This window comes from Carassius auratus, unplaced genomic scaffold (assembly GCF_003368295.1).
Source record: "Carassius auratus strain Wakin unplaced genomic scaffold, ASM336829v1 scaf_tig00021147, whole genome shotgun sequence".
NCBI classification, from domain to species: domain Eukaryota; kingdom Metazoa; phylum Chordata; class Actinopteri; order Cypriniformes; family Cyprinidae; genus Carassius; species Carassius auratus.
This window is the reverse complement of record NW_020525085.1, coordinates 159,110-176,603: the sequence shown is the minus strand read 5'-3', so window position 1 is coordinate 176,603 and position 17,494 is coordinate 159,110. Positions and strand designations below refer to the sequence as shown.

The 17,494-nt window shown below is 37.7% G+C and overlaps 2 protein-coding genes across 2 annotated transcripts; both read right to left on the bottom strand.

Annotated features, from left to right (window-relative positions):
• Positions 1-1,364: 1,364 nt before the first annotated feature.
• Positions 1,365-8,028, bottom strand: LOC113076742 (P2Y purinoceptor 2-like). The gene is made up of 2 exons (XM_026249437.1): positions 7,965-8,028; positions 1,365-3,290 (listed from the first exon to the last, which is right to left on the bottom strand). Exon 2 carries the CDS (start codon positions 3,276-3,278, stop codon positions 2,277-2,279), a length of 1,002 nt encoding a protein of 333 aa, XP_026105222.1. The 5' UTR covers positions 3,279-3,290; positions 7,965-8,028; the 3' UTR covers positions 1,365-2,276.
• Positions 8,029-9,799: 1,771 nt separating this feature from the next.
• On the bottom strand, positions 9,800-17,460 carry LOC113076750 (P2Y purinoceptor 2-like). The gene is made up of 2 exons (XM_026249445.1): positions 17,262-17,460; positions 9,800-12,642 (listed from the first exon to the last, which is right to left on the bottom strand). The coding sequence occupies exon 2, from the start codon at positions 12,628-12,630 to the stop codon at positions 11,653-11,655; it is 978 nt and encodes a 325-aa protein (XP_026105230.1). The 5' UTR covers positions 12,631-12,642; positions 17,262-17,460; the 3' UTR covers positions 9,800-11,652.
• Between the last annotated feature and the right edge of the window lie 34 nt (positions 17,461-17,494).

The window sequence follows — 17,494 nt, the reverse complement described above, 5'->3', positions numbered from 1 at the left end:
TTTTTTTTTATTTATGTTTTTTCATTTTACATCCCTATCCCTATTTCATTCCATTACAAATTTAAAATAAATAATTATCCAATTTGAAATAAATAAATATTGAATCCAATTTTTCTTGATTTTGAAATGTTAAGACATTTGTCCTGGAAAAAATACTGGGGAAGATGTATATATATATATATATATATATATATAGTGACATTAAAATAGAAAAAAATGCATAGAATTAGGATTTTCTTTCTTATTATATCAAGTTTATTTAAATTTTTTTCCACACTGACAGATATTTGTTATGTTCTTAAGTAATTCTGCTTCGCAATTAAATACATCTTGATTTTAAAAAATGTAATACTAAGTACAAAAAAACATTTTTGCCGTGTTTGTCCTACCTAAAAATAAACTTTGAAAACAATTGTAGTTGTTCAAATTGGCTCGCAGTGTGAACGAAACTTCTGACGTACATTTTGGTGTCATGCATCTTCCTCTCCCAGGATATAGTTTAGTGTTCATCAGTCCATAGATGTAAAGAAACAAGAATCTACATGAGCTGTTGCATTTGGTAGATTGTGCAAGGCTTCAAAAATTACATGAAATTATCCTGAACCGTTCCGGTACGTTTCACAAAGACCTTGATTGCAAAATCAACTCCTCATCACAAATTACTTAGATAACTGAAAAAAAAAAAAAAAAAAAAACATATATATAAAATGAAATAATACTCTGTGTTTCATCATTTCCTTCATTGTATTTATTTGTAGTTAAGAGCAAGTACTGACAGGAAAGGCTACTCAAAGGCAGCATCACAGTTTTGTAACTGACATGTACATGCACATTTTATATAAAGTGAATATTTGATACAATACTCATGTTTGTTTGCAATCATTTCTGGAATTCCATCATAGTTATAGCTGGAGACATACATCACTGTTACACCTTACTTTGTGAAGATCGACTAGAATGATCAGTTAAGGGGGAAACTAAGCTTTGTATTGCTGTTGCTTTTATTTATTATTTTCCTAATAATAATGTTTTTTCTTGATATTTCTACTGTTCAAATAAAGAACTTAATTGCAGTATCTGCATGGAAATTTATATTTACATGTCTTCATCTTTATATAGACTGATGTCAGCTGCATTAGGACTGCGATGTATTAAATTTTCACTTGTGATGATTTTTCTGGTAATGCACCATTCAAAAGTTTGAGGTCGCTAAGAATTTTTTATGTTTTTGAAAGAAGCCTCTTCTGCTCACCAAGGCTGCATTAGCAGTAATAGCAGTAATATTGTGAAATATCATTACAATTTAAAATAACTGTTTTCTATATTGAATACATTTTAAAATATATATTTTTTCTTTTATAAAAGCTGAATTTTCTGCATCAAGTCTTCACTTCATGAATCATGATCATTTTTTTCAGAGTTCTTTGATAAATAAAAAGTTCATAAGAGTAGCATTTCAGTACACTGAAATGTATTTTCAGTATACACACTATTCTGATCTCACATGTAACGTAAACAATATGGCTTTTCACACTTTCAATAGTTAATTATGCAACATCACACTAGAATTTGGAGCATGCAAAATCTAGATGGATAAATGCATAATTCAGAGTCTGATGTCTTGGAAGCAGGGTTGCCAGGTCTGTGCAACAAAACCAACCCAAAAACCAACGAGGAGCTCCAAGTAGAATGTCACACATTGTCATCTCAGAATTACGGTAATTACGACATGGCATGAAGGAAGCTATTTTTATATTGTGTATATTAGCTAAATATTATATAAGTGAGGATAAAACAGTTTCTTCAATCCATCTGATGTTTTTCTGTCACTGTTTGACAGGTGAGGCACGCGATTGGGTGTCTGTTGCTAATTCAACCTCACTTCTACATTAGCTAAATGTGACAAATGATAACCCTGGGTTAAGCACAGTGTGAAAAGCACTATTTTCCCAGGAAGATCCTGGCCAGATCCTGCCTGTCTGGTTCTGGCTTTGTTTTCAGAATTGCTAAAAGTAATGACGGAAAAGTAGTTTGACCAATGACCTTCAGGCATTGTGAATAATCGACCAATCATGGGGTTCATGAAGGTGGGATCTACATAAACAGTCAAAGCAATGCAATGTAAACACTGCCGGACATTTTGGCCAGTTTAGAAATCCTGGCCAGGACCTTTTCCCGGAAAATAGACCTTTTCACATTGCGCTTAACCCAGGAATCCCAAAAAAAAGTACATATGGTCATTCTATAAAAATAAAGACATAAAAACTCAAGAAATTTTACTGTAATGTTAAAAGGGTTCTGTCAGACTTCCTGGTTGATTTCTTGTTGAAGCTGTTTCTGAAGCTCTGTCCTGCCATGAAGTAGAGGATGGGGTCAATGCAGCTGTTGAGACTGGCCAGAGGTCGCGAGACCTTGTAGATATTATTGGAGAGTAGTAATAAGTTGCAGTCGTGTTTGTCAAGGTAACGGAAGGTGTAGCAAATACTGCGGTTCACATGGAAAGGCAAGAAGCACACCATGAAAGCCAAGAGCACAATAACAATCATCTTCACCGACTTCTGTTTGGAGCGCTGTGACATTGGTTCTCTGAGATCTCCGGGATCAAGAAGTTTCTTCACCATCAGGCCGCTGCAGACCAGCACCACACAAAACGGTAGGACAAAAAGCAGAAACATCACCACCGTGCTGTAGACAATGTAGTCATTGAAGAGCTCCTTGATGGTGGTGTCATGACAGACCAGATTATTATTATTATAATTATGTCTCATCCGGGAGAAATAAAGAATCGGTGCCTGTAAGATGAGAATGATCAGCCATATTCCCACAGAAATCATACGAGCACGCCGGCGGTTCATCCAGTACAAAGAGCGCATCGGGTGGCAGATGCCTAGAAACCGGTGCAGACTGATGCAGCTGAGGAAGAGGATGCTTCCATAGAGGTTTGTGTAGAAGAGAAAGCGAATCAGCTTACACATCAGCTCACCGAACGGCCAGTCGTTCTTATCAGCGTAATAGTAGATGAGGAACGGCAGGGTGAGGATGTAAAGCGTGTCGCAGACGTTGAGGTTGATCATGTAGATGGTGCTGGGCTTCCAGTGTTTGGTGCGAAACAGGATGATGTACATGGCCGTGATGTTCAACCCCAGACCGAACACAAACACCAAAGTGTAACTCACCGGGAGGAGAATGTACTTGAATTGTTCTTTTAAAGTACAACGGTAGACTTGACTATCATTAGTTCCAGTCTCCAGTATTCCAGTACTGTTAAACATTGCCATTCTCAATCAGATCTGTCAGAGAATAAGACAATTAAATCATATCAATACATCATGTCATCATCATATTCATTTACAATGTGATATTGATGTGCCTTTCAATATACATGCAAGTACAGATAAAAAGCAACTTATCATTGGAACATATTGTGTATTGATCAATCAATATTTGCAATAAAAAATTAAATATAAACAATAAAAAGACTGTTCAAATGACTAAGCTGCTAACTTTTTTAAGTAGTAAATTGGATAAGAAAATATGGAAAATATATGAGGATCATATAGATCTTTTTTTTTTTTTTGCATGAAAAATAAGTAAATAAAGTATGTTATCAGGACCATTCAAGGGATAGTTCAACCAAAAATGAATATTATGTCATCATTTACTCAAGTTGTTCCAAACCTGTATGAGTTTATTTCTTCTGTCTGAATATTTGAAGGATGTTGGTAACCAAATGGTTTCTGGTAGCAAAATGGAATTTATGGGGGAAAAAATACCGTGGAAATCAGTTCCTATCCCTATTAAGATTTTTATTGTGTCTTTATACATCACTGCAGTATGTGTTTAAAACTGCTTGTGCCGGGACCTTTGTTTTTGTTTAGGAAGACTCTTTTAGTTGGGACAAAAATTTTGATTCTCCATGGGAGTTGAACAATGCATAAACTGTCCATTTGGAAGGTAGCTACATAACTGTGGCGGGGGAAGCGTGGTTCAGCGAGGTCTGCAACGGGAGAGCGAGTGAGGAGACGAGCGGTGGTAAGTGGGGCAACTGAAAAACGATTAAAGGGATAGTTAACCCAAAAATCATAATTATGTTATTAATAACTCACCCTCATGTTGTTCCAAACCCGTAAGACCTCAGTTTATTTTTGAAACACAGTTTAAGATATTTTAGATTTAGTCCGAGAGCTCTCAGTCCCTCCATTGAAGCTGTGTGTACAGTATACTGTCCATGTCCAGAAAGGTAAGAAAAACATCATCAAAGTAGTCCATGTGACATCAGAGGGTCCGTTAGAATTTTTTGAAGCATCGAAAATACATTTTGGTACAAAAATTACAAAAACGACGACTTTATTCAGCATTGTCTTCTTCTCTTCCGTGTCTGTTGTGAGTGTGTTCAAAACAAAGCAGTTTGTCATATCCGGTTCACGAACTAATCATTCGATGTAACCGGATCTTTTTGAACCAGTTCACTAAATCGACCTGAATCATTTGTAACGGTTCGCGTCTCCAATAAGCATTAATCCACAAATGACTCAAGCTGTTAACTTTTTTAATGTGGCTGACACTCCCTCTGAGTTAAAACAAGCCAATATCCCGGAGTAATTCATTTACTCAAACAGTACACTGACTGAACTGGTGAACCGTTTTCTTCAACCGATTTATTGAATCGAACTGTCCGAAAGAACTACTGGTGATCCGATTTTGACTTCTCATGATGTTAATTACTGTACTGGAGTGATGTGTGTTACTTATTGTGTTACTTATTGTTATCCCCTATTATTGTGATGTTTTTACCAGCTATAACTGGAGAGGATCCATTGATGAGCAAGTGATGGAATGCTAAATTTCTCCAAATCTGGTCTATTGAAGAAAAAAACTCAAATACATCTTGGATGGTTTGAGAGGTGGGTACATTCTCAGGAAATGTTCATTTTTGGCTTATCTATTCCTTTAATTATGTAAGTATATAATATTAAAAAAATAAAAATGTTGATCATCAGTTTACATAACACCATTCTAGGCATTTCATTGCTTCCAAAGCCAGGTCTTGCATAGTACAATAGATCTTGGTCTAGCTTAAACAAATGGATTTTGTGTTGCAATCAAGTGCACATCATCTGTCTGGGCTCCTACGATAAAAATGCAGCACACAGATATTTCTCTAAGAGGTTATAAATGTCCATAAACAGCACACACACATACTGATACTGACATGCATATGACAGCATACAAATATTCCTGAAACATAGTTCTTAACAGAGCTTTGAAGTAATTTCAAATGGTTTCTTTCAAACTCAGGGCACGAACAAATGTACAAAGTATAGTTTTTTTGTTCCACCCCAAAAAGAAAATTTTGCCATTAATCACTTATCCCCATGTCGTTCCAAACCAGTAAAGGCTTTGTTCATCTTCAGAACACAATTTATGATATTTTGAATGAAAGCCAGGAGGCTTGTGTCTATCCCATAGATTGTAAAGTAAAAGACACTGTTCTGTATTAAGTTTACACTGTATAAGTGTGAAAAGCAACGTCAGAATAGTCCATCTCCCATTAGTGGTTAAACCGTAACATTATGAAGCGACAAGAATAATTTTTGTACTCGAAGAAAACAAAAATAATGAATTTATATTTAATAATGACTATTCAACAATTTGTCTCCTCAGTGGACGGTTTGATTTGAAAGAAAATAGTAAATCCTTGTGGCGCAGCTGAGACAGAAGAGCGTACACTGCCTGTGTTCAGCTCATTTTCTTCAAAATGGCACTAAAATTATGGATATTTTTGTTTTCACGCATTACAAAAACAATTCTTGTCGCTTCATAACGTTCTTGTCACAAGCCTCCCTGTTTTTATCCAAAATATCTTAAATTGTGTTCTGAATTCGAACAAAGCTTTTACAGGTTTGGAACAACATGGGGAAAGTGATTAATGACAATGGGCTCAGTACTAGGACCGCTACTCTTCACGCTTTATATGTTACCCTTGGGAGATATAATCAGGAAACATGGTGTTAGCTTTCACTGTTATGCTGATGATACTCAGCTCTATATTTCTTCATGTCCCAGTGAAACACACCCATTTGAAAAACTAATGGAATGCATAGTCAATATAAAAAACTGGATGACGAGTAATTACTTACTACTAAATTCTGAAAAAAAAAACGTAGGTGTTAATTATAGGACCTAAAAACTCTGCATGTAATAACCTAGAACACTGTTTAAGACTTGATGGCTGCTCTGTCAATTCTTCGTCATCAGTTAGGAAACTAGGTGTGCTATTTGATCGCAATCTTTCCTTAGAAAGCCACGTTTCTAGCATTTGTAAAACTGCATTTTTCCATCTCAAAAATATATCTAAATTACTGCCTATGCTCTCACTGTCAAATGCAGAAATGTTAATCCATGCATTTATGACCTCAAGGTTAGATTATTGTAATGCTTTATTGGGTGGTTGTTGCAGCAGCAAGAGTTCGTACTAGAACCAGGAAGTATGACCATATTAGCCCAGTCCTGTCAACAATGCACTGGCTCCCTATCAAACATCGTATTGATTTTAAAATATTGCTTATTACTTATAAAGCCTTGAATGGTTTAGCACCTCTGCATTTGAATGAGCTCCTTTTACATTATAATCCTCTACGTCTGCTACGTTCTCAAAACTCAGGCAATTTGATAATGCCTAGAATATCAAAATCAACTGCGGGCGGCAGATCCTTTTCCTATTTGGCGCCTAAACTCTGGAATAACCTACCTAACATTGTTTGGGAGGCAGACACACTCTTGCAGTGAATATGCCAGAAAATAGCACATCATATTGATGATTGAAGCAAATCAACCACAAAATATCTTGGAAACCTCCTGAGAATTTCCTAAGAATTTCTCCAGATGATGTTTCAATAACAGCTAGTCACAAAAACCCTCTAGGCACTTCCGACACAAAAGAAATCAACACAATGTTGTATCAAACGGAATACTTTGGCGTAACCAAAATCATGTTCAGCATAATTTAAAAATGTAGGAAACCATAAGCAAATAAATCTGACAGTCTGTAAAAGGAGCCGCATGATCTATGCCATCTTATTATTGCACTATCAGACTTTCTTGCTCCACAACACAGTTTATTTATTTACAATTAGTTTATAATTCCCCATATGCCTTTTAAAGTATAAATTTGTAAAAATTTTGGTACTTTACAGTTTAGACTTTTGTCTAATGTTAATGTGTTTTAAGGATGAATCATTGGTGTTGTAGAGCGTTCTTTATTTAGATGTCACTTAGAGACATCTTCTAAATGAATTAATGTAAAAAATGTATACAGTACAGACCAAAAGTTTTGACACATCTTCTCATTCAAAGAGTTTTCTTTATTTTCATGCCTATGAAAATTGTAGAGTCACACTGAAGGCATCAAGGGCTATTTGACCAAGAAGGAGAGTGATTGGGTGCTGCTCCAGATGACCTGGCCTCCACAGTCACCGCAGCTGAGCCCAATCGAGATGGTTTAGGGGTGAGCTGGACCGCACACAGAAGGCAAAAGGGCCAACAAGTGCTAAGCATCTCTTGGGGAACTCCTTCAAGACTGTTGAAGACCATTTCAGGTGACTACCTTTTGAAGCTCATCAAGAGAATGCCAAGAGTGTGCAAAGCAGTAATCAAAGCAAAAGGTGGCTACTTTGAAGAACCTACAATATGACATATTTTCAGTTGTTTCACACTTGTTTGTTATGTATAAAATTCCATATATAATTCCACATGTGTGAAATCATAGTTTTGATGCCTTCAGTGTGAATCTACTATTTTCATAGTCATGAAAATAAAGAAAACTCTTTGGATGAAAAGGTGTGTCCAAACTTTTGGTCTGTATAGCATATCCTACAAACTAACATCTTGATAGTTCTATTTATGTCCAGATTTAAAAAGTAATCACTGTAACATGCTAAATAAAAAAATAATAAAATACTCACATGTGTTTTCGGCAGATTTTTTTCAGGAATGTCCCCTCGCGCTCTTCATACCTGCACAGTCCTGATCTTCCTCTGCTTGATCATGTTGCATTTCTTCATTGTGGGTGGGACTACTCATGTCAACACGCCTCAAGCCTGCTCTCATTGGTCAGAGCCTCAGTCAGTGGCCTGTCAATCACCTGGTATGAGAAGAGAACTGTTCTTTTAAGAAGTTCCACTAGAGGTAAACAGGTTTCCAAAAACTCTTCTCATTCCCCTGTCTTCCATTGTTTTTTGTAAAATTACTCCATTAGTGGAACTATTTCTTTGAAGGGCAGAGCAATGAAACAAAACAGACTGACTTTTGAATGGAACTGCTGCCAACTATTTTAATAAACAATATAAATCAGAATGCATTATAAAAACTGTAACAGTGGCACATCTGATTGACCACCCCATGCTACCTTAAAAATGTATTTGCTGCTGGCAGTTTGATGACATTTCATTACACCTTATCAGTATTTATTTTGATGTGTCGTGGCACTGCACATTGTTAATATATTAACATTGAATATTACAAGAATATTAATATTGGTTGCAAGTAAGTTTAAAGGTGGACACAGACTGCATGAGAAGTGCAGAGCTGTTCAAAATCCTGAAGCACAAAGCCACTTTAAGGTAAGTCGCTTTACATGGCGGCCATCTTTGACACTCATCTCGGGCAGATATTTCAATCTGACAACAAATATCTCTAAAATATGTCATTTCTTATGATCAAATAGCGCAAAAAATAATAAAAAGCCTAAACAAACAAAAAAATTCAGGGTAAATCAGCCAATGTCCTTGTGCAATCAGAAATGTGCATCTCAAGACCCTAATCAGAGCTTCTAAAGGTACCTGTAGTGATGCGTCGATTTTTCCAATTAGCGATTGGCTCTTTTATTTTAAAGGCAGGACTATTCCCCTATATTGCTTGTTGGATTTTCTCCCGTTCTTAAAGTGTTCAAAAACAGTGCACAGTATCTGTGCTGTATATCTAAAAGTATTTGGCACCACTCACATCGTTTTCTATTAAATTACATTATATTTGTCTCACAGCATTGTTAATGACTTCACATGTTTGTATAGACATTTTTTTCAATAATATATTTGTCTTTCTGTGCACTGAATAAAGTCTATGCTATAGAGAGATAAAATAATATAGATTGCTTGGATTTCTTACAGGAACAATTTTTGGTTCCCCGAAGAACCATTTTGTGAAAGGTTCTTTAAAGAACTGGTGTTACAAAGAACCACTGATGAATAGGTTCTTTTCTTTATGGCCCCATTTCTTCCAAAACAATATCCTAAAATGTATCATACTATCATACTATACATTTTCTTCTCAATAAGATTGTTCATAAAGTAATTTTGAAAAAAAAAAGTAACAAGATGTGACAAGATGTATGATTAAATGTTTATTGCATTTACAGTATACATCAATGCAATATACATCCTAGCCCAATACCGTGTATATGTGTTATAAGTAACAGAGATGTGCACAAGTACTAGAGTACTCAGACCTTACAGACTGAGAAGTCACTGTAATCATTAATTTCATGACCATTCATCGCTGTCGAGTCTGAGTACTTTATTATAATATGACTTTATATTTGTGACCCTAGACCACAAAACCAAAGTCGCTGGGGTATATTCGTAGCAATAGCCAAAAATTCATTCTATGGGCCAAAATGATACATTTTTCTTTTATGCCAAAAATCATTAGAATAGTAAGTAAAGATTATGTTCAATGAAAATATTTTATACATTTCCTACCATAAGTATATAAAAACTTCATTTTTTATTGATAATATACATAGCTAAGAACTTCATTTGGAGAACTAAGAAGATGATTTTCTCAATATATAATTTTTTTGCACCCTCGCATTCCAGATTTTCAAATAGCTGTATCTCGGCCTAATTTTTAGATCCTAACAAACTATACATCAATGGTAAGCTTATTTATTCAGCCTTCGTATCATATATAAATCTCAATTTTGAAAAATGGACACTCATATTTCTTATTTTCTGATTGATTATGGCAGCATATTGAGTGGTACCTGAGCTCTGACTAGTTTGTGTTAGGACAGCATGTCATCCAGACAAAATCAAAACCACCAGTACTTGAAATAAAAAATGTGTAATAGAGTGAATACAGCAGGTTAATGTCAGTGCCCCCATCATCCACTGGTATGCTCTTTTTCATCCTGTTGAAACTGCCTCTGGTGGTTCAAAGAATTCCCGCTTTCACAGTCCTTTTGATGAATGGTTGAGGCTGAGGCTACCAAATCAACAAACAGGGTCCATACATTATACACAGGAGAAAATAAAATAATAAAACATTACACATACACAGAAATAATAAATCCCCCCTTCCCCCAGACAAAACTAGATTAAACTGTAAAATTAAACCGTATTGTGACATTCTTTAAAAAGAACAACTGAACAAAATGTTGGCTAACAAAAACAACAACAACAACAACATCATACTCATTTGAAATGGGCACAACATTTACAGACAACACCATGATGATTTATAAAATGGTAAATTCTGGCATAATCAAATAATGATGTGTGCATGTGTATCAAGTCCAGGTAGTCTCTTGTCTGTCAACAAGCTTACCTTGTGACAGTTCCTCTATGCCATCGTTACGAAACCCCCTTTTTGGTTCTTCTTCTTTGGTGACTTTTTTTTTTTTTTAAAGTATTCAGTTCTTTAAGAAAAAAAAATTACTGACCCAAACTTCTTTGAAGAGTGGTGTAAAATGGGCTTTTGCATTTTTGAGCATTAGGAATAGATAAAAGTGATATAAAATAAAAACATTACAATTTACACTTTAAAAATCCACAGAAAACACTGTATAATATATGGCCTTTTCAGTATACTAACACACTATTCTGATCTCACATGCTATTGGACGGATTATATGCAATAACCTGATGATTACCAGGAAATTGTTACAGTAATATAAACAATATGGCTTTTCACACTTTAAATAGTTAATTATGCAGCGTCACAGTATACTTTGAGCATGCAAAATCTAAATGGATAAATGCATAATTCAGAGAATTGAATTGTATGAATTGTAAACAGGGCTGCTAGGTCATCGCAACAAAACCGGCCCAAAAACCCACAGAGGACTTGGCAACCCTGCTTTGAAGAGCTCAGAGAAGAAAGAATGCCACATATTGTCAATTTCAGAATTACGTTCATTACGACATGAGTGAAGGCAGCTATAAGGGAGGAGTAAATGCTCTCTGTCACTGTTTGACAGGTGAGGCACGTGATTGGATATCTGTTGCTAATTCAAACTTGCTTCTGAATTAGCTACGTGTGTGAAATGATTAAATGCATGGTGAAAAGTTCTCTCTTTTTTTTTTCATGGCCAGGATTTCTCAACTGCCTTAAATGTCTGGTTCTGGCATTGTTTTCATACTTGTTAAAGAAGTAATGACATACAGTAGTTTGACCAATGGCCTTCAGGCATTATGCATAATCGACCGATCGTGGCATCTAAGAAGATGGGATCTACAGAAAACGGTCAAAGCAATGCAACACAAATGGAACACATTTTAGCCAGTTTAGAAATCCTGGCCAGGATCTTCCCGGGTCATTCTATGAAATACAGATATTTGTAAAAATCCAGATTTTTTACTATAATAATGAATGTTATTTGTGAGTCTTTATTCTTGATTTCTTGTTGAAGCTGTTTCTGAAGCTCTGTCCTGCCATGAAGTAGAGGATGGGGTCAATGCAGCTGTTGAGACTGGCCAGAGGTCGCGTGACCTTGTAGATATTATTGGAGAGACGTATTATGCTGCAGTCGTGTTTGTCAAGGTAACGTAATGTGTAGTATATACTGCGGTTCACATGGAAAGGCAAGAAGCACACCATGAAAGCCAAGAGCACAATAACAATCATCTTCACCGACTTCTGTTTGGAGCACTGTGACATTGGTTCTCTGAGATCTCCGGGATCAAGAAGTTTCTTCACCATCAGGCCACTGCAGACCAGCACCACCCCAAACGGTAGGACAAAAAGCAGAAACATCACCACCGTGCTGTAGACCAGAAAGTCATTGAAGAGCTCCTTGATGGTGGTGTCATGACAGACCAGATTATTATTATTATGTCTCACCCGGGAGAAATAAAGAAGTGGTGCCTGTAAGATGAGAATGATCAGCCATATTCCCACAGAAATCATACGAGCACGCCGGCGGTTCATCCAGTACAAAGAGCGCATCGGGTGGCAGATGCCTAGAAACCGGTGCAGACTGATGCAGCTGAGGAAGAGGATGCTTCCATAGAGGTTTGTGTAGAAGAGAAAGCGAATCAGCTTACACATCAGCTCACCGAACGGCCAGTCGTTCTTATCAGCGTAATAGTAGATGAGGAACGGCAGGGTGAGGATGTAAAGCGTGTCACAGACGTTGAGGTTGATCATGTAGATGGTGCTGGGCTTCCAGTGTTTGGTGCGAAACAGGATGATGTACATGGCCGTGATGTTCAACCCCAGACCGAACACAAACACCAAAGTGTAACTCACCGGCAGGAGAATGTACTTGAATTGTTCTTTTAAAGTACAACGGTAGACTTGACTATCATTAGTTCCAGTCTCCAGTATTCCAGTACTGTTAAGCATTGCCATTCTCAATCAGATCTGTCAGAGAATAAGACAATTAAATCATATCAATACATCATGTCAACATCAATTTACAAAGCGATATTGATGCACATTTCAATATACATGCAAATACAGATTAAAAGTAATATCAGCTAATATTCTCAATATATTCTGTTAATACAAACCCGATTCCAAAAACGTTGGGACACTGTACAAATAGTTAGTAAAAAAGGAATGGAATAATTTACAAATCTCATCAACTTATATTTTATTCACAATAGAATATAGATAACATATCAAATGTTGAAAGTGAGACGTGTTTAAATGTCATGCCAAATATTGGCTCATTTTGGATTTCATGAGAGCCACACATTTAAAAAAATTTGGGACAGGTAGCAATAATGTTACATTCATTGACTTTCTGTTTCCTTATTTGGTCATTTTCCTGTTCTTGTTTGGTTAATTAATTAATCCTCACCTGTCTTCATTCATCTGATTTCTCCCCTCGTGCTTAAATACCCTGTCTTTTGAGTTCCTCCTTGCTCGTGATTGAATTAGTAAATTGATGTATGATGTTGTATCTAAATGTAATAATTTATAGTTTTGTTGGATGTGCCCTTATTCTCCCGCAATCATTAAAAGTACCCTTTAGTATATCTACTCATTTGTGCACCTTCATTCAGCAGTCCAACTCCTGTGCCTGGAGCAACTAGACCGTTCGCTGGAAGACCACACTAGGGACTTTCTCGATCTGGCCAGCCGCCATCCCGCTGCACGGAGCTAGAGCCCACCGTAGCCGCAGAGCCTGAGCCTATCATTGTCAGGGAGCAAGGACCCGAGAACGCAACTGACCAGGTGTGTGAGCCGGCAACACCGTGCTCGTGGGATTACTGGTGGAGATCGAGGGCGTGAAGGAAAGCCCTGCCCACACTCCTGCGACCGAGGGTGAGCTGCATTCGGTTTCTGTAAATTATATGGAGGAATTAATGGACCTTACTGACAGGTTTGTGGAGGTAAGTCCTGAATTTCCTCCCTCTCCCGCCTCCTCCTAGACCTGTCAGTTCCTCTGTTCCATATCCGGTGGTTCCGTGGATTCCCTGCCTTGGCGTGTGGACTCCACCTCGGCCCTTCGACCCTGTGGCTCCGCCTTGGCACCCCACTCCCTCGTCTTCACCATGGCCGTCATCCCACCGGGCTCCCTCGTCCCTCCGGATCCACCTTGGTCATTCGTCGACCATCCGCCGTCTTGGGACTCCACTCCTATGGCTTCGCCTCGTCATTCCATCCCTCCGGCTCTGTCAGGCTCCTCCTTCCCTCTGGCTCCACCTCTGTCCTCCGTCGCTCCGACTCTGCAGCGGGCTTCCGGAGCCCCGCCTCTGCCTCAGCTGCTGGTGCCTTCAGCGCTGCCTTGGACCTCCAGAACCTCTGCGTCACCCTGGCTCTGCGGCTGCTCTGCTCCATCTTGGGCTCCTCACCCACCGGTGCTGTCTCTGTCTGTATGACCCCTGGGGTGTCGTCCTGGCTGGTCTCTGGAACACCACCTGGCTCTTTCTGCTCCGGGCTCCTCTCTGGCTCCTCCCTCCTACTCCATCCGGGGTCCTCTCCATTGCCTGCCCCTTGCCTGCCCCACGTCCGCTTCCAGAACCCCCACCCTCCCTCCGCTGGTATTCCTCATTCAGTGCGAGGACGCCCTGTTCTGGGAGGGGGAGAACTGTTACATTCATTGACTTTCTGTTTCCTTTTTTTTTGTCATTTTCCTTTTCTTGTTTGGTTAATTGATTAATCCCCACCTTTCTCCATTCATCTGATTTCTTCCCTTGTGCTTAAATACCCTGGCTTTTGAGTTCCTCCTTGTCCGTGATTGAGTTAGTAAGTTGATGTATGATGTTGTATCTTAATGTAATATTGTATAGTTTTGTTGGATGTGCCCTTATTCTCCCGCGATCATTAAAAGTACCCTTTAGTATATCTTCTCCTTCGTGAGCCTTCATTCACACACCAGCAGCCGTAACAAATAAGAGGCCGGAAAAGTTATATGTACATATAAGGAACAGCTGCAGGACCAATTTACAACTTATTAGGTCAACTGGCAACATGATTGGGTATAAAAAGAGACACTCAGAGTGGCAGTGTCTCTCAGAAGTCAAGATGGGCAGAGGATCACCAGTTTCCCCAATGCTGCGGCAAAAAATAGTACAGCAATATCAGAAAGGAGTTTCCCAGAGAAAAATTGCAAAGAGTTTGAAGTTATCATCATCTATATTGCATAATATCATCCAAAGATTCAGAGAATCTGGAACAATCTCTGTGTGTAAGGGTCAAGGTCAGAAAACCATACTGGATGCCCTTGATCTTCTGGCCCTTAGACGGCACTGCATCACATTCAGGAATGCCACTGTAATGGAAATCACAACATGGGCTCAGGAATACTTCCATAAACCATTGTCGGTGAACACTATCCATCGTGCCATTTGCCGTTGCTGGCTAAAACTCTACTTCTTTAGGTCAAAAAAGAAGCCGTATACAAACTATCAGTGCTCAGTTCAGAAGCCTGCATCTCTGATGGTATGGGGGTTGTATGAGTGTGTTTGGCATGGGCAGCTTACACATCTTGAAAGGCACCATCAATGCTGAAAGGTATATCCAAGTTCTAGAACAACATATGCTCCCATTCAGACGTCGCCTCTTTCAGGGAAAACCTTGCATTTTCCAACATGACAATGCCAGACCACATACTGTATCAATTACAACATCATTGCTGTGTAGAAGAAGGATCAGAGTACTGAAATGGCCAGCCTGCAGTCCAGATCTTTCACCCATAGAAAACATTTGGCGCACCATAAAGAGGAAGATGTGGCAAAGAAGACCCAAGATAATTGAGCAACTAGCCTGTATCAGACAAGTTTAGGAATAGGAATGTTGTCCCATTTTTGAGCAATTAGTCTCCTCAGTTCCCAGACGTTTGCAGACTGTTATAAAAAGAAGGGGGGATGCCACTCAGTGGTAAGCATGGCCTTGTCCCAACTTTTTTGAGATGTGATGATGCCATGAAATTTAAAATCAACTTAATTTACGCTTAAAATTATACATTTTCTCAGTTTAAACATTTGTTATGTCATCTATGTTGCATTCTGAATAAAATATAGAAATGTGAAACTTCCACATCATTGCATTCTGTTTTTATTCACAATTTGTACATTGTCCCAACTTTTTTTGAATCGGGTTTGTAAATCAATATAAGCAGTAAAATGATGCTGTTTTTTGTTAGAAAGAGGAAATCATGACTAAGCTGCCAGAAAATAAAAAGCTTTTTTTCAGTCAAGAATTGGTTAGGAAAATATATCAGGATGAATGCCTCTCAAGATCTCTCAAGACCATGTCCATGTCAAATTTAGTATTCCATCACTTGCTAACCAATGGATCCTCTGCAGTGAAAGAGTGCTGTGAGACTGATAACAATTTTTTGGTTTTTAAACGGTACTTGATCTGTGCATATTTCTCTCCTGATTCAAACTCATCTACATCTTGAATGGCCTGAGGGTGAGTACATTTTCAGTAAATTTTCATTTTTGGCTGAACTATTCCTTTAAATGAGTAAGCAAGCAAATAAAAATATAAATATATTGATAATCTGTTTATGTAAAACCATTTAAGCATTCATTGCTTCCCAAGCCAGGTCTTGCATAGTACAACATATCTTGGTGTAGCTTGAATAAATATATTTCACGTTGCAATAGGTTAATGTAACAAGTGCACATCATGGTGTCTGTCTGGGTACCTACGGTAAACATACACCACACATGTATTTCTTTAAGAGATGGTAAATATCGACAAACTACACACACCCATATTGATACTGTCATGCATATGACAGCCTACAAATATTCCTGGAATATTGTTTGTAACAGAGCACTGAAGTAATTTTAAACTGTTTCTTCCAAACTCATGGCACGAACAAATGTACAAAGTTTAAATAGATTTTTCTGCTCCTCACACAGTTTAACAGCACTCTCATTTATGCCTGAAAACAGCACATCTTATCGATCAATGAAGCAAATCATCGACAAAGTGTGTTTAAATCTCCCGAGAATTTCCTAAGAAATTCCTTGGATTATATTTCCATAACGGCTAATTTTACAGTTTTTGCTTTTTATTTTGTATAATTCAATACAACAATTTTTTTAAAAATATAAATTATATTATCAAATGCTGATAAAACCAAAACTAATCATGTTCACTAGAATAACTTGATAATAATTTAGGAAACCTAAAGCATAAATCTGACTGGAGACTTCCGGACCCTGCATACAGTATTAGTTTATAATTCCACAAATACCTTTTAATATATACGTTTTGGAACTTTACAGTTTAGACTTTTGTCTAATGTAACTGTGTTTTAAGGATGAATCGATGGTGTAGACTAGAGCATTCATTATTTAGATGTTACTTAGAGACATCTTCTAAATGAATAAACTTAGAAAATATATATCCCACAAACTGACATGTCTTTATAGTTTTATCTATGTCCAGATTTATAAAAAAAAAAAAGTAATCACAGTGAAGTCCAATAATCATTGCACATTTTTGTAAGTTACACATTCTGATAAATATGATTGTGGACATGCCAAAAAAAAAAATGTAAGTCACGTACTCACATGTGTTTTCGGCAGTTTATTTTCAGGAATGTCCCCTTGTGCTCTTCATACCCGCACAGTCCTGATCTTCCTCTGCCTGATCATGCTGCATTTCTTCATGGTGGGCGGGACTACTCATGTCAACACGCCTCAAGCCTGCTCTCATTGGTCAATGGCCTGTCAATCACTTGGCACACTCTCAGAAATAAAGGTACAAAAGCTGTCACTAGGGGCTGTACCTTTTCAAAAGGTAC